General features: G+C 42.0%; 1 protein-coding gene across 1 annotated transcript in view; it reads right to left on the bottom strand.

Annotated features, from left to right (window-relative positions):
* The window catches only part of cntln (centlein, centrosomal protein), a 92,348-nt gene that overhangs the window by 50,092 nt on the left and 22,281 nt on the right, over nt 1-19,975 (bottom strand). Inside the window, exons 10-13 of the mRNA XM_075463071.1 lie at nt 17,596-17,733; nt 13,208-13,327; nt 10,046-10,167; nt 993-1,109 (exon numbers count right to left, since the gene is read on the bottom strand). Coding sequence (XP_075319186.1) covers nt 993-1,109; nt 10,046-10,167; nt 13,208-13,327; nt 17,596-17,733 — 497 coding nt within the window. The remainder of the gene's footprint in view (nt 1-992; nt 1,110-10,045; nt 10,168-13,207; nt 13,328-17,595; nt 17,734-19,975) is intronic.

Raw genomic sequence — 19,975 nt, 5'->3', positions numbered from 1 at the left:
AGGAGGACAGGGCAGGGGGGTGAGCAGAGGGGAAAGCAGTGGAGGGGGGCAAGTGCCAGAATTCTGGCCTCAACCTGCTGCAGAATCACAGAGGGCCAGAGGGAGGCAACTGGGAAGACAAGTAGGATGAGGGGAAGAGGAGGATACAGAGGAACAAGATGGAGAAGGGAAGAGGTGAAGAGAGGTGAAGGCAGGGGAAAACAGGAGAGAGATACACAGTAGCTTTAGGCCAAGCTTTGTGTAACATCATAGACGGTCAGCGTTTGTGGTAAAGATATGGGTTCTTCTCTGAATCAGGCAAAACAATGGCTACACTACATCTCAAGACAGAGTAAAGACAAGAGCAGTAGTAAAGCCAAATGCACAACGAGAAGAAAAAAAACTAACAAAGACATTAAATCACAAACATGTCATGTCGTCAGGTAAGGGAATGCTTCCTCAGGTGGACTCCACACTTCCACTACAGAAAGACCAACGACAGGTACGTGGTCGCTACGGCTGTCCGTGTGTCAATAACCGAGTTTAATCTGGTCTCAACTGTCAACAATGGCAGGTCAGTAAACTCTTCACCATCTTACACACTCTTAAGTATGTCAAATGTCTTATTGACACTAATACTAGTAAAATAACAGAGTGTCAGTTTGGCTATTTCACTAAAACACAGCCAGGGATTCTGATAATGTGATTTTACTTCCTGTGAGTTTATGTGCGGATACTGGGCAGGCAGTTTTACAAATGAGCAGAGTCTAATGATCTTGCCTTTGCCCCTGCTGGCTGGTAATGATGTAGCAGACTCGATAGATGCTGTGAAGCTGGGAAGGGCAAACTCAAATTTTAACACCTACCAACAAGAAGGGACACTGGGAGAGTCTATCAGCTTGTGTGTACACGTGTAAGTGAGAATGCTTTAAATAAATGTCGGTAGATGCACTAAATTATCCAGTGCTGGTATGTACTTGTCTGGCAGGCAGTTTTGATCACCGGTCACTTACTTTTCCGTGGAGAGTTTTCTGGTGAGATTTTTCAAGTAGGCCAGCTCATTCCACACAGCATCACTGTTCTCTTGTCGAAGCTGCCAGGACTCTGGGCGGAGAATTCTTCCACCTGGCCTAGACACACACACACCCCCATACAGCATATAACAGGACAAAAGTGAAAATGTAGAAGCAATCAAATGCAGACATATATATTGAACAAATAACTCCACATGGAAAGCACACATACAACAAGGGGAAATTGTTGGTACTGTACATCACCTTGCTGCCTTTGGCCAATTCACATGGGGTTAATGAGGCCCCTTATTCTCACTCTGTTTTTGTTATCCCGCCATATTTAGCAGTATTCAAATCAGCAGCCTTGACTTTGACATTTCAGTGGCGAATCATGTACACACGTATGCATGTTTGTTTAAAGCCCAGGGCACTGCCCGTGTGGCAGGGCAATGGAGCATTCCCTGTGTGAGATGCAAATGTAAATAGTGGCAAAAACACACTCGCAAACGAGGTCATTGAAATGTCTACACCTCACTTATGAATACTTAATGACACTTTGTGCTCGGTAGCTGCTGCCTCCACTGAACGCACGCACGCTAACGCACCCACATGCACCTACATGCACACCCCTGCTGTCCGCAGCTGAATCCCTGTGCACATTCAACTCATCAATCAACCTTCGCCCAACACGTTCAATTCCAATTAGCTTTTCATTTGAAAACCAAAAAATGGATTTAGCAAGAATCCACAAATTGCAAAAGTAGCTGATGAGAAGAAAGCATTTGTTGTCGCTCTCTGTCTCTCTCTTACACACACACACACACACACACACACACACGTCTCTCATTTTCACTTAATCAGTGTGATAGGGGTGTGGAAATGGATTGTGAGGGTCTCAACCATTTTTTCCTCAGGTCATTATTGACTACGTGGACGCCACCACTCTACGCTAACACTAGTTAAACCCTGGTTACTTGGGAGTTAGAGAATCTACTTAACTACAGTGGATGTTTTCAGTTAATACTGCAACTGCCCCTGTGAGCAATTTGAAGTCATTTGACTACTTTATGGTGTGAGAGTGCGACTGTATATCATATGCATGACATCTAAATGCTCGTGGTAGTTTCCCCAAGTGAATAGCTATTTAATGGATAGTCTCATTGTACGGTATGAACACAGAGAGTGAAACACTTTTCATTCTATTGCAAGCAGATCTTAACTATAGCCTTATGGTAAGGGAACCAGGTGTCATAAAAGTAAAGAATCATTTATCCAAATCCAATTTAGTATTGTCTGTGATTTTTGAGGTGTTTTAGTGTATCATCAGCATTCCTGAAAAATGTGTATGATTCCTTACTGAATCATGGTAAATCTCTATACATATGAATTTGTTTACAGTAGGCTTAAAAAATGTTGAACAGGAGCCAGGAGAGAGATATCTTCTTCTGGCCCCAGTGCATGCTCCCCCATGGCATCCTAGTTTCCATTATTAAGCAGGAGGAGATAGTGAGAACTTTTCCACGCCGCTGCAGCTAATTGCTCTGAATCAGGGGGAATCTGTTTATGGGCGCAACTTTGATCAGAGTACGGATGCTTTAATAACCTTTAATTTTATTTGCTCACCCCCATCATCCCCAGTCTGATTAAAAAACTTTTTCCCTTCACTAATATAAATAAGAAGTTAGCTTTTTCCTCTCTCCTTCATGCCATTTTGGGAAAATATGGTGATACAGTAATGGTGAATGGCAGGGTGGTTGAAATGGGACTGACCAACTGCTTACTGCCTGAATACTGATGAGCCAACGGACCCTTTGTCTACGTTTTGATTGGATGGTATTTGCATCCTGGGTGGGACTGGTTATTACATACACTGTCGACATCACTAATCAGCTGGCCCTGCCACAACCAATAGTCTGACTCCATAATTTGAGACATAAAAATTAAAATGAGGAAAACAAAACTTCAAAGCATGTAAACAAGGTTTTACTCTCCAATGCTACCATATTTAATTTGGCTTAACGTGTATGTGTTTACAAACACAATATGCAAGTATGTGGCTGAGATACTGTTACAGAAAGAAAGAAACACCATGTATTTTATGTACTGCTCTCAGTCAGGCAAAAATAATAATAATTTGGCAACTCAACTATGAACTTTTAACATGAAACACTTAAAAAGCACACATTAAAATGTTAATATGGAGACAAAGACACCGCATGGAACTGCAGCATCGCTGCTAGAAGCATTTCCAAGACAAGAATCAAATGAGTCTGCAGAAAAAGGCTTAAATAAGGTTCATGATAAAATCCAATACAGCCAATCAAATTGTAAAGGAAGAGCTGTAATTAACAGCCTTCCTGGGCTACACCTAATCATAAAATTAAAAAAAAAAAGAAAAATAGATTTCAAGCGAATCAAACTTAAACATGAAATGTATGCAGTTCAGTGGCAGTGGCCTGATGTCAGTCACTTAGCTTAAATTAACATGTAGGGCAAGACATTCCTATTTCTTCATATCTTAACTGTATCATTATAATGCTTTGGCAAATAATGGACAATTTGCAGATATAACTTAGTGCTGTATGGGAAAAATTAAGGCATTAAATTACTTCTGCAAGTTAAAAGTAAAAAAAAAAAAAAAGGACTTTTGCACTTACCGGTACTTTTTTTTTACCATTTAAGAAGAGCTCAAATTTGTTTTCTTCTTCTTCTCAGAAAATATTCTGTTTATTAACGCAGCAGCTTTAAAGCGATACTCCGGAGTAGATTCAACCTGGGGTCATTTGAACCGTGATATCCAGCAAAGTAGCCCACCCGCAGTTTTTTCGATATTGGCTGAACATCAGCTGAGTTACTGAGTTATCCCGAATAGCTTAGAACAAGCGCTAATGGAACCTGGCAGTATCTCCAAAATTACCACACTAAAATCACATGCCATGACACCAAACTTCTACAGTAGTACAAATATGGTCTGTACTCACAAAACGATGCATTTGGAAGTTTGAAAATAGTCCAGGAGTTTATTATTATCAACACAAGCCTGATAGCTTTTCTGCTGCTAAAGCTACGTCGACGTCACTTCTGGGAGCTTCAAAGTAAGATGAGGGTTGATCTACTACTGTAGACAACAAAGTATATGCTATATTCTACATGTTTTTTTATGAATTTTTATGTTGTAGAGTTGTGAAAATATTTTATCAATGGAGAAATTGAGCAGCCTTGCTTTGTTGTCTACAGTAGTAGATCAACCCTCATCTTACTTTGAAGCTCCCAGCTCCCAGAAGTGACGTCGTCGCAGCTTTAGCAGCAGAAAAGCTATCAGGCTTGTGTTGATAATAATAAACTCCTGGACTATTTTCAAACTTCCAAATGCATCGTTTTGTGAGTACAGACCATATTTGTACTACTGTAGAAGTTTGGTGTCATGGCATGTGATTTTAGTGTGGTAATTTTGGAGATACTGCCAGGATCCAATAACCCTTGTACGAAGCTATTCGGGATAACTCAGTAACTCAGCTGATGTTCAGCCAATATCGAAAAAACTGCGGGTGGGCTACTTGGCTGGATATCACGGTTCAAATGACCCCAGGTTGAATCTACTCCGGAGTATCGCTTTAAGTAAAACAGTTTAGATGACAAAAATATGAAGATGTTGCTGCGAATGTCGATTGAAATACAGCTCCTGAATTTAAGTTTAAGTTTAAGCCAGTGGAAAAATTTAGTCTGGAGCTCTGTACAAATGCACTTCAGCTTGATTTTTCCTTCAATTTGTTGTGCATTTTATTATATCACACTTTTATATCAATGTGTCTGCCAAAAAGAAATGAACTCAAGATTTCAGATTCCTTCTCTCTAATATGTTTCTAAAATCAGTTTCTAATCTCTTTTGCTGTCAAGTCTCTTGACCAAGTCTTGCCCTTTGGGCTGCTGGCAAGGCAAAACTGTCCTCCTGTCTGAAAGAGACAATGACTACCATGAGGAAATCAAAGTGTTTGGCAATAAATCAAATCTTTAACGCACATACTATCCCACACACACGTTACAGTCCTACAAAAACAAAAAACAAAACCTACCATCTTGTGTCTTTCCAAAAAGGCAACGACACAGCATGGAAACTACTTGGAGATCCTTAACAAGCTGGAAATGCATCGGGACTCAACGCATATCCCTGCTGACTTGTTAGGGCCCTGATTTCCTCTTACTAATGGGAATATTTAAGTCATTTTCTTTTGTCTCTCATTCAGGCTAGTAGTGCCCCAATGGGTTTACAGCTATTTAAGGATGCAGCTTAATGCCAAATGAATGCCAAGATCATAACATTGAGTGAGTGGCTCGTGCCATGGAAGTCTCTATAAGTGAAAAGGGCAAAGCTGCCTATAGCATCAATTACTTGTCAAATCATTCATTATATACAGATAAACTGAAACAACAAACTCTTCCTTAAGGCCTTCAATTTGCATAACCAAATCCTTGTTTGCCTTACTAAAGGTACTTTAATCTTTTTTCCTCATAATATCAAAGATAATATGCAAAGCTTGACAAAAGTACACTACTTCACCAGGCAGACTATTTCTTAGATAACTTGCTCTAATGTGTAACACCAGCATTTCTGGAGTTGAAGTTCCCTCTACATCTCTGTCTTTGCTCCCAGTGTCTCAGACACATGCTGTTGAGCCGTGCTGAGCTTACAGGAGCCAAGTCAAGCCCAGGGCTGAACATACGCTTTCACCGACTCCACTTTCACACGGGCTCACATTGCACCGCTGTTTTCTTTAATTAACCCAGAGAGAAAACAGCTGACAAAGTTAGCACTCTGCTCCCACACAGCCACCAAGCATACGCACCTTTTAACTACACTTTAAATGGCCTCAATGACGACCAGTAAAAAAAGAAAAAAGAAAAAAAAAAGAAATAAAGATGAAATAAAAGTAAAAGCCAGGGAGGACAGAAGGCTTGTCACGCAGGCCTTTTTAAGTCGGAACTGAAGCGCCTGCATTGCGCATCGTGTCATGTGTGAAAGTGGAGAGGCCCAATGGACGGTCGAAGCTGATTCGCCGCTGATATTCCCCTGAGCCAATGGAGGCAGTGACAGAGGTGAAATGGGCACGCATGGCGGTGTGCTTACACACATCAAGTCGGCATTATGCGTGTAAGAGCAAGCTGATTAGGGACTGTTTGGCACATGTGAACAGAGGTGTCAAGTAACAAAGTACAAATACTTCGTTGCTATACTTAAGTACACTTTTTAGGTATCTGTACTTTACTCCATTACTTATTTTTCTGCCTACTTCTTACTTCTACTCATTACATTTTCACACAAGTATCTGTACTTTCTATTCCTTACATTTTCAAAACAAACAGCCTCGTTACTCTTGGCTTCAGTTTTTTTTTTTTTTTTAACTATTGGCTTCAGTTTAATGTTTATGTATTTCACGTCATGTGCGCCATCCACACCTAGTGAGAACGAGTGTAATTGGATGAATCATATAACGCAAACACTCATTGGTTAGGCTATTCGTCAAATTAAATCGTCATTCGTTAGAAGCGAGCAGGTGTTCTACAACTAACTGCAAACGCGAAGCTGCCACGCAAAATGTCCGATTCAGAAAAAGATTCAGAAAAAGATGGCGAAATGTCTGAAAGGTTGGACACAGGCGAGAGCGTATCGGGAGATGGAGACGGAGACCAAAGAGACCTTCCTCATCCTTGGCCCTATCCTTTTTCAAAATAGTCAGGTGCAAAAATGACTCAATGTAATGTGCAATGTAAACTCTGCACACCCAAGACCCACATAATTTTGGCGTTCAAGAACTCTCCCTCCAATTTGAAAAAACATGTAGAGGTAAAATATAAGCTTATTCTTTGTTACCACCGAACTGTGAACTGATAATTGATATATTTTGCTGCAGCTTGGCTAGCATAGGAACATGCCAAGACATGCCCGGTTAGCAGCTAACAATTGTCAAAGGCGTTAGCCTTGCCTCTGATGTTTTCGGAATAACAACTGGCATAGTTATATATTTTTTCAGGCAGTAAGACTTTTTTTTGTTTTTTTGATGGGACTGAATTCCAATAAAGTTTGAGAAAGAACATGCTCCTTGAGTGACTTTGTCTTTGACAGTAATGGTTTTATGATTGTTGTCTTGGGCCATATGTAGAACTAATCAGTTTTCAAATTAAGCTTGCAATTCATATAGTGGCATCTACCTTTTTGTGTGTGGGTTTAAAAAAAAAAATTATTTAAAGGTTACTTTATACTTTTATACTTTAAGTAGGTTTTGGAGCACATACTTTTTCACTTTTACTTAAGTAAAAAGGTCAAGTTGATACTTCAACTTTTACCAGAGTGTTTTTAAACTGCAGTATCTATACTTCTACTTAAGTAACAAATGTGTGTACTTTTGACACCATTGCATGTGAATTACCAAAGAGGCACATCGGCGGGTTAACGAGGGTGTATTCTTTTCACAGATAGGGCACAAACAAAACCTGAAAAGGGCTAGAGAAAATAAGAGGCACATGTTAATGACATTTTCTACTTTCTGTAAAAATCCTGTGGTTTCTGGTAAAGATAACAGGTTGATGCAGGAAATGACTCTCCTCCCTCCACAGGCTTTTTCAAACACCCTGCACCCCCAGGACCAGACACCTCCAGCCTCTGGCTCTCACATCTTAATGAACACTGAGGGAGAAGAGACGCAGAAGCACACATACAGTGGGCAGAAAACGGTCCAAATTGACTGGGCTTAAAACCTCTGGGCTTTTCAAAAGGCAAAAGGAGGAATTTCTCCCTCTTTCCCAAATCCAAAACTCAGGGCTTGTCAGACAACATGTGGAGAGGAATGGGACCCTAAGACTATTTGCAAGTAGTTTCAGGGGGTTGTAGTGTTTCACATGGGCTTTTAACAAAAGGCAAGGTGAGTTGTGAAATGTCTCTTTACTTACTACTACTGGATAGAACAAGAGTTTATCCAAGTTGGATTGTATTCATGCAGGTTTTGTAGTTTATGGATGCACTGAATGATTTTATTAAATGCACTGTCAAATTTAGTCACATCAGTGTGATAATAACAAACCCTGGATCACCAGTGAGCTAAAGGAACTATTGAACAAGAAAAAAAGAGCCTTTAGGGAGCGAGACAGGGAGCTACTGAGGAGTATACAGAAGCAGCTCAAAGTCAAGATCAGAGAGAGCAAGGAGGTGTATAGAAAGAAGCTTGAGAGTAAACTGCAGAGGAACAATATCAGAGATGTGTGGTCAGGAATGAAGAAGATCACAGGCCTCAAGCAGAGGGAGGATCGGATGGATGGAAGTCTGGACAGAGCAAATGAGCTGAACACATTCTTCAACAGGTTCAGTTCAGGAACAAGCTCACCATCCTCCCCTCCTGTTCCCAGCCAAAGAGACATCCCACCCTCCTCTGACCCACAGCTTTCCTGTAACATCTCCACCTCCACCTCAGTCATGGATTCTTCTGCTTCCACTAGTTTGTCTTTAACCCAATCAGGAGATGCTGCTGTCCCCTTTGCCTCCCCCTCCCACTTTTCTGTTTCTAGAAGTCAGGTGAAGAGGCAGTTGGAGAGACTGAACCGGAACAAGGCTGCAGGTCCAGATGGTGTCAGCCCCCGAGTCCTGAAGGCCTGTGCAGAGCAGCTCTGTGGGATTCTGCAACACCTTTTCAACCTTAGCTTGACCCAAGAGAAGGTACCACTGTTGTGGAAGACATCCTGTCTGGTTCCGGTACCAAAGAAAACTCACCCTTCAGACATTAATGACTACAGACCTGTTGCCCTGACATCCCACATCATGAAGGTCCTGGAGAGACTCCTGTTGACCCACCTGTGTAAGCAAACCAGCACATATCAGGACCCCCTGCAGTTTGCTTATCGCCATGGAGTTGGAGTTGGAGTTGAAGACGCTATCATACACCTGCTTCAACAAACCCACTGTCATCTGGACAAAGCAGGCAGCACTGTGAGGATCATGTTCTTTGATTTCTCCAGTGCATTTAACACAATTCAGCCTGATCTGCTTCGTCTGAAACTCCAGAAGACTCAGGTGGAGGCCTCAACAATCACCTGGATTAATGACTACCTGACAAACAGACCACAGTTTGTCAGACTGAAGAATTGTGTGTCTAACCAGGTGATCAGCAGCACAGGAGCACCACAGGGGACTGTACTCTCACCATTCCTTTTCACTCTGTACACTTCAGACTTCCAGTACAAATCAGACTCCTGTCATCTACAGAAATATTCAGATGACTCTGCAGTGGTCGGGTGTATCAGAGATGGACAAGAAGCTGAGTACAGAGAGCTGGTGGACCGCTTTGTGGCATGGTGTGGGAACAATCATCTCATCTTGAATGTTAACAAAACAAAGGAGATGATTGTAGATTTCAGGAGAAACAGGGTCAGATCAAACCCTGTTTCCATCATGGGAGAAGAAGTGGAGGTGGTTGAGGAATATAAATACCTTGGTGTTCATGTGGACAACAGACTGGACTGGAGACACAACAGTGAAGCCATCTACAAGAAAGGACAGAGCAGACTGTACTTCTTGAGGAAGCTAAGGTCCTTCAAGGTTTGCAACAAGATGTTGCAGATCTTCTACAAGTCTGTTGTTGAGAGCGTCATTTCCTCTTGCGTCATCTGTTGGGGCAGCAGCATCAGAACCAGGGACCTAAAAAGACTCAACAACCTGATAAAGAAGGCTGGTTCTGTTCTGGGGACGGCTGTGGAACCTCTGGAGACAATAATGCAAAGAAGGATTTTGCATAAAATCAAGAGAATTATGGACAACCCTGAACATCCTCTCAATGAGACTGTTATCGGAAAACAGAGTCTCTTCAGTCAAAGGCTTCTTCAGTTTGGATGCAAAACTGACCGCTACAGGAAATCTTTCCTGCCCACAGCCATCAGCATCTATAATAACTCCTTGATTTAATTGAGCTACATCAACATTTAATTTCCCTCTGGGATAAATAAAGTATTTTTGAATTTGAATTGAATTGAATTTGACAAGAGTTCAAAAATAAAAAGTGTATACTCACAAGCCACTGGATTTCTCCAATTCTTTGAGCTGATCTCTCACTGTCTTGTAGTTGGTTTGAATCAAACAAAGACGTTCACGGCGCTTATTATGAGCCTGTCTCAGCTCCTCATTCTCCTCAATCTGTGAGGAACAGAGCCAAACAAAACTGTTAAGTCCAACGAAAAGCCAATGAGGATATAAGTCAGTTTCACGTGTACAAATATGGCGGTGTGGCAGGAAATCAGAGAAAAGCTGCTCGGCATTTCCTCACAGACAGATGAACAATTAAAGTAAAAAGCAATATTTAGTGCCTTCGTGAGGTGGGAGACATGGGGTACGCCGTTGTGCCCTATTTTCTGCATATGCAGCAGTTATAGATGAGGCCTCTGATCACTGAGAGGACCACATCACATGATTCATATAAATTTCATTCTCAAACCACTCATCACCATCCTGTGCCCAATGGATTGGGATGTCTCACCTTGTCACTTTGGAAGAGACCCTTCCTGTCGGGACAGCTTTCCATCATTTCACAATACAGGTGATCACTTATAAAAACTTTGTTTTGAATTGCAGGGACCCTTCCCTCTAAGGAAGAAATTTGCTGGCAGAATTCCCTCTACCACAAAGAAAGGGAATAAGAAGTGAAGGTTTCAGGTTTTTCCTTTTGTCACCCGTTTGTTTTTACTCTGGTCTACAGCTGAAACATCTTTGCCTGACGGAACCCAACAGGTTCATTTTCATTTCTTTCTTTTACTTGTTCTCTGAGAAGTGCTTCCGTTCTCACAAAGGTGACTGAGACATCATTTAGAGAAGGCATTTATATGATAAGTGACTAGTGCCACACAGCACCAAGCAGCCAAACAAGCCTGCACATACTCTTAAACCAGTGAAGAAACTTACTTACTGGAGACCAGCATGTGCAGTGATATGGGGGTTCTAGAGGTGGGTTTGGTGCTGACACTGTTGTTGACAGCTATTAAAACACAGCAAGATTTGGCTATTGCTTTTTAGAAGGAGCAGGACAAAACAACATATAGATTTTTTTTTTTGTCTGGGGCACCCCTCCTTCCTTTCACATTGACCTTAACAGCGAGGGCAATGGAGAAAATACTTTCAACAGGCAAGACAAACAGAGGTGGAAGGAGAAGAAAGGAATTGAGAAAGTCAGCTCATAAAAGTGGAGCAAGACAGAAAACAGAGAAATTAGAAAGACAGAGGGAGCGCAGCAAAAAAGAAAAGTGAATGGAAGACTGCAGGACAGGTTTCTGCTTGAGTGGCCAGGGCTTGTGAGAGTTGTCGAGCGCTTTCTGAAGGGAAGAAGCTTGTTTACTGCTGATATGACACGGCTACCCTGCAGAGAGGGAAATGCGAGCCCTCAGCCCTGTTATTATTAACAAGGACAAAGAGAACAGAAGGAGCACACAAACATACGCTGGACACACAAACAGTGTCAGCACACACATGCAATGCACATCCAAGCTGCCAATGTGACAAGTATGGATTTTCCCTTGTGCGGATTATTCACAAAGGACATCTGCAAGACATCCTCAGCCCCTTCAAGCAGCCCCCAACCTCTCAAAAACAAGGCCCTAATGAAAGGGGGCAACCCAGGGCAGTGTTATCTGGTGGAACTAGGAGCTGAGGGAAGACACAGAAGAGTTGTGGCTGACTGATGGAGTAGTGGAGGTGATGTGGGGGGGGGTGAAAGCAAGTGGCAGGGCATTAGCCACATCATGGCTTCCCAGGCTCCTCATAGAGTTTCCCCTGGGCAGCCCTGCTCTGGTCATCAGGCCACAGAACCTTGCCCACCGATCAATACGCCCCCTTACTCAGCCAGCATACACATCTGTGGACATTCAAGCTGAAAAATAATTACACAGCAACAGCTACTTCTTACTTGAAAGTGTACTGAAGAAAAAAGAAGGCCACTATTAAGAGAATTGTTTGTTTGTCTCCCGTTAGCTGTTAGGGTCAACATGTCAATGGTATGGCTGCCATACCCAATTTGAAAGGCATTCTATTGGAGAGAACTGGACAGGATAAATAGCAGAACAATGGACTGGGCAGAAGTATTGCATGAGACTGAAGGTAAGAACTCAAGTGTAGCTGATAAAGGGCATGTTACTTACAGCCAGAACCGAGCAAAGGACAAAACCACTAAATCATGCTCTGAACTAATGCCCTCATTAATGTGGTTACATTCTTCTGTGCATACCTTCACTAAATGCCCCTCAACTGGTAGACAAGTAAATGGCTCCATTAACTAAGACAGTCATGCATGCTGTCTGAATCTATGTTGAGCATTACTGTTGAGGTGTCTGCCAGTGATGTAATTCAGACACTTCAGATCTGACAAGGAAATGATGCCTAATGTGTTCCGGGGATTGTCTTCAAAGAGAGATGACCTTTGCATAATCACTCACTCACTGGTCAACTACAGGGATGGAAGAGATAAAGAAAAGAACTCAGGAGGACCGCTTTAGGAAAAAGTTCAAAAAGAAAAGGGAAAAATGTGCTCTGCTGGAAAACAAGAAACGTAAGTTCGAGGTGAACATCAGTTGTACTTTTGCTTACAGTTAATATGCGACAGACAGAGAGAAAAAAACACAAGAGTGAAGAGTCATGTCAGAGGAACATCACGGAGCACCTGAAGGTTAAAACACCAGTGAAGCTGATTTGTTTAAGGAAAAAGCATCCACTCTCACGAAAGCAGCCCCTCTCCTGCTGCTTCACTGCCTACGCACCCTCTGTCTGTCTGTGCACACGTGTATGCATGTGCGTGTGAAAGACACCGGAAGAGAAGGTCATGGAGGAGACCGTGGCAGCTCTGGTGCAATTGAACCGGTTGGATATTATAGGAGTAATCATATATAAGACAGTGGCCACAGAAACAAGCAGCTCCATTTGGTCTGGCTGGTGGGTCAACACATAAATGTCAATAAATGGGCCTTATTCAGTAAGTGGTTCAATGTCAGCGTTAGTCACTGGAAAGCAGCACATTGTGAGATTGGAAGAAAGAAAATGAAAGTACAAGAAGGCAGGCAATTAAGGCTGCAAAGCGTAAACGCCTCACAACTGAGCCCTGAATAGTTAATAAACCATAAAGGAAATTTGGTTATGAAGAGCTTAATGTATGTAAAATACAAAAATATATGCATTCATTAACTTTAGCTAGTACCTTCAGTTGCAGCAGCTCCTCGAGGTCCTGAATTTTTTCTTCTGCTCCTGTTCGCACCGTACTACTGGAGCCCACACTGCGGGCTGGAGACAGAGACCTGGACCGCTGCACAGGTGTACCCTGGGAGAGGTAAGCAAAGAAGCACTGAAGATAGAACTGGCGCACACTTCACTTACAGAGACCAACACAAACCAAGACAACAATTAACATCCGTAGGATCATCGAGTGAATGCCAATACAGAAATTATCTATGTTCCTTCCCTTCCCCTCTCACCTTGGGTAAAACAAGAACATTGTCTTGCTTGAAACGCACATATGCACACACAAATAAACATGCTGCCAGAAGAATAAAGCAAGCTGGAGCTGCAGTCCGCAGAAGCTGAGGGGAGGAGGTTCACTTTTGAGTGTGTCTGTGTGTGTTTGAAAGCAGGAGTTCCAAGCTGAGAGCAGCGAAGGTTTTTCCCTGCAACTGGCTAATGAGTATGTTCATTTCCATTTACATTGTTTCTTTGACAATAATGATGTCCCATTAGGGGAGACTAAAGGGGCTATAGATTCCAGAATGTGCTGGGCTTCATTACAAGAGGTGGGCAGGGAGGCCGCTCTAATTGCTCTACTAGGGGCCTCCAGGTTACACTTGATAGGACAACTGGAAGAGCTGCCGATGGGAGGGAGGGGAGTGCGCTAGCCAGCCTCTTCTGCAAAAAAGGAAAGAAAGAAATGAAGAAGTGCTGGGGCCGTGCTGTACAAAAGCTGTGGGAACAATATGCTTGTGGAATTTGAATATTAGAGGATAGGAGGCCCCATGTGGTGCCAGACAGGGCTGACCAGATGGCAGGCTAAAATATGCAATGCGACTAAATGCCCAACAGTCCTTAGGCAGAAGTGGATGATGAGTACAGGAGAAGGAGGTGGTGAGGGCAGAGAGGGGAGGTTAATGATAGGATAGTAAATCAGTAACACTCATCATACAAAACTGTGCTCTGATCAACGTTGGTATGGTTTGTTTATTAAATATCAAACCTTGAGGTTAGTGTCCTTTTTGAATTTGTGACAATTTGTGAGTAAACCAATCAGATCCTGGCATTCTAATGAAAAAGTGACACATCTCTAAGCATGAAGGCAGCATGAATACTGAGGTTTAGCCCTTAACTGCAGCTGGAAAAGAGCATGCTGTATATGTATTTAGGGTATCCAAACAAACCTACTGTATCAATTAGTTGAAGACCAGACACGATTTTAAAAAGTAATATTTTACAGAATAATATGTAACTGATGGTCAATTGTGAAATTGTATCATGAAAGGTGCGCAATCAATGGATTTGGATGCATTTGCATTGCTTTCTGTAAATACCTTGTTTATGGATCTACAATTTAAATACTTCACATTAAAGATGTCCTTCACTGCTAACAAAGAAAACTACAGTGTAGAAAGACATTTACAGATCACAAAGACTCGGATTATTTTTATGTCTATAAAAATCACTGCAAAACACGTTTTTAAAACAAAATCTGATTTGTTTATCAAAAAAAAACAAGCTCATATTTTTCATCTTAACTTGTGAGATTCAAATGTTTCATATATTCTAAAATCAATTCACTGATGACAATGATTCATAAGTATGTATGCATGTTTGGGAATGTGCCCCGGGGCTACAGTTAACTTCAGTGACCCGGTGCGCCAGGTTCCGCTAACATTCCTGCATGGCCGCCAAACCGTGTGTTCTAGCTCAGCCTTAATGACTCTTTGCAACAAATTAGCAGATTGATCTGCATATTCCTGACGAGTGGCAGGCCAACTGGCTTAGACTCTATGTTCTAGGGGTAAACACAGAAGCCAAAATGACACTCCAAACCTAAACTTAAAAGTAGAGATGACCAATTATAATGAAGTATAACTTGCTGGGAATCAAGAAAAGAAAAGAAAAAATTCAAATTTTGCGCAGGATTCGTCTAACAATGAGCCGAATTAAAAACTATTGTTTCTCTGCAGGTGAGAGGCGTTTTATATAAACTATTTTGCTTGCAGGGAAATAACATGGCAACATTAACAAATGACTGAAATTTTGTGCAGATGTTCTGTTTGGTCCAGTTGGTCGCCTGTCTGCCGCAAGACCAGACGCCACATGAGAGTGCAGTGTAAATGGAGGGCGTTCAGTAGGTGAGAAATTAGGACAAAAGTTTACGGAGGAAAATACTAACAAAGACAATATTTTCAAAAGCCCAATAGAAACAGTTAAACATCTGATAACTGTAATAATCAGTAACCACAAAACTGCCAGCTCATAAAAAACAGCTGGGTGAAAGTGAATGTGCAAACTCTAAGAACTGCTTATTCCTCCATCTAAGCTGAGCTGCATCATAGTTAACAGTGGGCAGCTCTGACAAGGGCTCCAAGTAATATCACTAACTGAATAAAACTTCGTCCACTAACTCATGCCAATCACTGATAATATCGATAACAAATCATTCATTCTTTCCAGATCAAACTAAACTTTCTTTTCTCAAACCCCGAGACACAACATCTTCACGCTTTCTTTACGGAGCACAATGCGAGACATGTAAACCGCTCATCACCTCAGCCAATTGTCACGTTTAAGTTCAGGCTCTTACCGAAAGACCTGCAAGTCGTGTTGTAGGTGGTCTGCATAGATGGCTTGTTCCATCAGCTTTTTACTTTGCAGCTTGTTATTACTTTCTAAATGAAGTGTTTTGAAGCTAATCGGGTTTAATTTGCCTATAGACGGTCATCGTTGTATTTGCATCTTAACTACAAGGCACTAACAACTACCAAATGGTTTGTGTTTCTAAAATAAGGTTTAACAAGAATCATAAAGTCAATATAAAGAGCTTTTTTAACTCATCGGGTGGTGGGAGAAACACAGGAAAAGGGTGGAGTGAGGATTAGTCCTTGTCCTAGGAACCTTATAACGGCACTGCCCTGTGGTTATTACTAAGGAAATGATGAAAACAAAAGCAGACAGCATAAAATTCAACTGAATTGTGAAAGCTAAAGATATATTTATAATGTTAAACTATTATTCAGTGAAATTATAGTCTCATTTAATTTGAAGCATTGATTTTGGTCCATCAACTCCCGGCTGAGGCCTTTCTGTGTGGAGTTTGCGTGTTCTCCCCGTGTATGCGTGGGTTCTCTCCGGGTACTCCGGCTTCCTCCCACTGTCCAAAAACATGCATGTTAGGTTAATTGGTGTCTCTAAAGAAATTGCCTTAGGAGTGAGTGTGAGCGTGTGGGTGGTTGTTTATCTCGTTTGTCTCTGTGTGGCCCTGTGATGGACTGGCGACCTGTCCAGGGTGTACCCCGCCTCTCGCTCGATGACCGCTGGGATAGGCTCCAGCCCCCCTGCGACCCGACCGACGGATTAAGCGGGTATAGAAAATTGATGGATGGAAGGATTTTGGCCCGAGCAGCTGGAACTTGACCGTGTGTAGGAATTTAAAATCTCAGTCATTTTCAATCGTAAATGTGTAGGGGTATACGTGGTCACTGACAGAAATGACCACACTTTCAAATCATATGACACTCTGACTGTCTTGTTCAAAGATCAAGATTTTTTTGTTGGAAAAAACAAAAAAAAAAACACAGATGCACTGATATGAACTGAAGTAAATCCAATTATGATGCATGTTTTTACTCGGCGTAATAAAAGTATAAAAAATGTATGGTGTATGGTGTGAAAATTCCACTTCGATTTGAGACATCAGCACAAGGATCAAAATTGACACATTGATTGATAATAAACTGTAGATGCATAAGAGCAGGCAGAGTATGTGTATTATTATGTGTGAGTTATGCATCCTAACACAAACACAGAACCCTTCAGGAAAGAAAGTCTAATGAAATTATGTTAATACTAGTTAATGTTAATACTAGACAGTAGAATTGCATTAAATCTATAAACTGGAGGTACAGAGGTGTTTCTGATATAATGAGGACAACAGTATAAATCAAGCAATGTGTCTTCAGGCGATCCCTAGAGTGAGTGAGGCCATCTAGAAACTTGTCCTGCCAAACTTATGAGTGGGATACTGAGAAGATCAAAAGCTTCTTTCTTGTTCATAATACACTGCTGAAGCGGTAAATTAGCCAGTGCCTGAGCCCAAGGCATGCGTGAAACCGGCAGCACACGCCGGCCTGGTCGCAGTAGGAGGGGCATCTGACTGTGTGTGCTGGGAAGTTCAGGACAAAGGTTGGCAGAGTCTGGGTCTGATGAATCACATGATTCTCAACAGACCGCTTCCTTTATATCCCTACTCTGTGGCTTTGATCTAATCCGAGCAAAGTGGTAATGGATAAGCGTGGGCATGTTGACTGCTCACCCACGTGCTGTCTTTGGCATTATAGTCAGGAGTGTGTGTTGACCTACCTGTCTTCGGATAGTGCTTGTAGGTATGTGATGGAAACTCTTGTCCTCTGGCCTGGGATCTGATCTTCTAGTTGAGGCCTGGTCAGCGAGAGGACCAAGCGTCTGAGCTGCAGCATCAGCCTGCCCCGACACCATTGCCTGAAAGAAAAGAGATGGTGGAGGGCTCCATGTTGGTGAGACAGAAAATAAGACATAAGAGTCAGACAGGCTGACAGTCATGTGAAGATGAAAGCACACCCTCCTTCAATCCTAACATTTGAAGTTGTAAGAAATAGAAAAAAAGGGAAAAGACACCTGTTCCTAATTAGATGTGAAAATTAGGGAAAATTTCCTCAGATGAACAGCACATGACATGTTACACCATGTCATTAATTATCTAACAAAAACTTGGCCAAAATACAGAAACAGAGAAACTAAGTACACCCTTACCGATTCCACATCAATTAACATGGTCAGTGGCCAGGTGCTGCTAATCGAATGTATGTGTGAGAGCGTCAGCAGGTGGGACCCTCTATATAAGAGTAAACGTTTTGCCAGTCCGCTGGTCTGGAGCGAGTCCCCACAAGTTCACCCCAAGGTCAGACCGTGCAATGCTCAGAGAAACTGCCAAGATCCCCAAGTGGAGCATCTCAGACTTTACAGGCCTCAGTTGGGATGTCAAATATTAAAGTTCATGACAGTACAATTCTAAAAAGACTGAACAAGTATGAACTGTTTTGAAGGGTTGCTGGGAGAAAGACTTCTCTCTCTAACAAAGAACATGGCAGTGAAAACCCCATAACTTCTGAAACAATGTGCTTTGGACAGATGAGACCAAAGCAAAGATGTTTGGTCGTAATGAACAGCACAAATATTTGGCAAAAACCAAACACAGCGTGTCAGCATAATCATCTCATATCAACTGTCAGTGGAAGGGGTGATGATTTTGGCTTGTTTGGCGTGCACAGCACCTGGGTACCTTGCAGCTACTTCATGTCCATGAACTGCTGCTGATCAGCTCAGTCTGTCAGGTGGCATGCCAGACTTGTTGGATAGCTCACTGTTGGGCCTTTCTTTTGCAAAGATTTAACAGACTGCATGTGCTGATAAGCAGCAGGATACGTTGCCAAGCCACTGTGCATGCAAACGGTACGAAAGCCATGCAGTTTAAATATATGTCGCTTTTGCTCAAACTGCTATGAGATCCTTTAGATAGTAACTGTTAGCTTTACTCCTGTGTCAGAATCCCTTTCTGATTCTTAAAATTCAGATTCATTCCAGAATGGCGCCGCCCTAGAGGCAGGCAGCCGGCTGCAGCAGCTCTGGACATGCTGTGTCTTTCTTTGTATCTTTTTGAGATTTTCTGCTGAGCTTTTCTTTGTGAAAACACACATTTCTAAAACATTTTTCTGGGCTGGTTTACATGCTCTGCGACTGGAAAGACTTTGGATGGTTATGATGGTTGCCTACCGATGTGGAACACACTTATTGTAAGTCGCTTTGGATAAAAGCGTCTGCAAAATGACCGTAATGTAATGATGCATAACCATGGCAACAGGAAAGTTGTGAACCTGTTGGAGCAGCTAACTGAGCCTGGATAAAGACCGTAAATCCATATTACTTAAAGAGGAGACATCTAGGATGCAGAGGTCAAAGAAGGTTAAACCACTTTTCACCAAAGTGTGAGACTCCTGACAAGGACACAGCAAGAATATCAGGAAAACAATATTATATTTTTCATTGAAACATGGCTGCTATAGAACAAATCTAAAACCCCTCTACTTGGCTTTAAGAGTGTACGGGCAGATGGAGACTGCAGACAGAGAAGTATCAGTAAAGGAGGAGGATTAAAGAGTTTGTTGACAACAGATGGTGTAATCATGGACATGTCGCTGAGAAGGAGCATCTCCGCACCCCAGATGTTGAACTGTTGGCTGAGTTTCTGTCCATGTTGTCTACTGAGATAGTCCATCTTCGAATTTCTATATGTTTGTCTGCTGATTCATATTTAAGTCTGTTCTATCTATAGCAAACGCATATCTTTGAGAACAATTAATACTGCAGCATTAAAAGCTCCCTTTCTGGGATTAATAAAGTATAATTGAATTGAATTCAAATTAAAAGCCTTCCAGCCACCAAACAGGGAAAGTTCCTTGTTTGAGTGGAAAGCTAAGTTTGTGCGCTTTCACACCAGAGCCGTTTGGTCCGCTTTAAACGGAAAAACAAAAATCTTCAGACTGCATACATTTGATGTTGTTCCATTGTTTATTTTTGCTGTGAACAAGCCAGCTGAAGGGGATGGATTTCCAATTTTTGGTCCTGGCCAATCGATGAACCGGATTTTCTTCTTCTTTATGCTTTCCTTCCTGGTCAGTGCAGTTGTTGTAACAGTGTGAAGTTT

This window comes from Odontesthes bonariensis, chromosome 4, assembly GCF_027942865.1.
Source record: "Odontesthes bonariensis isolate fOdoBon6 chromosome 4, fOdoBon6.hap1, whole genome shotgun sequence".
Taxonomy (NCBI): Eukaryota; Metazoa; Chordata; class Actinopteri; order Atheriniformes; family Atherinopsidae; genus Odontesthes; species Odontesthes bonariensis.
Note: the sequence above shows the minus strand (reverse complement) of the source record. Positions and strands in the feature narration are given on the sequence as shown.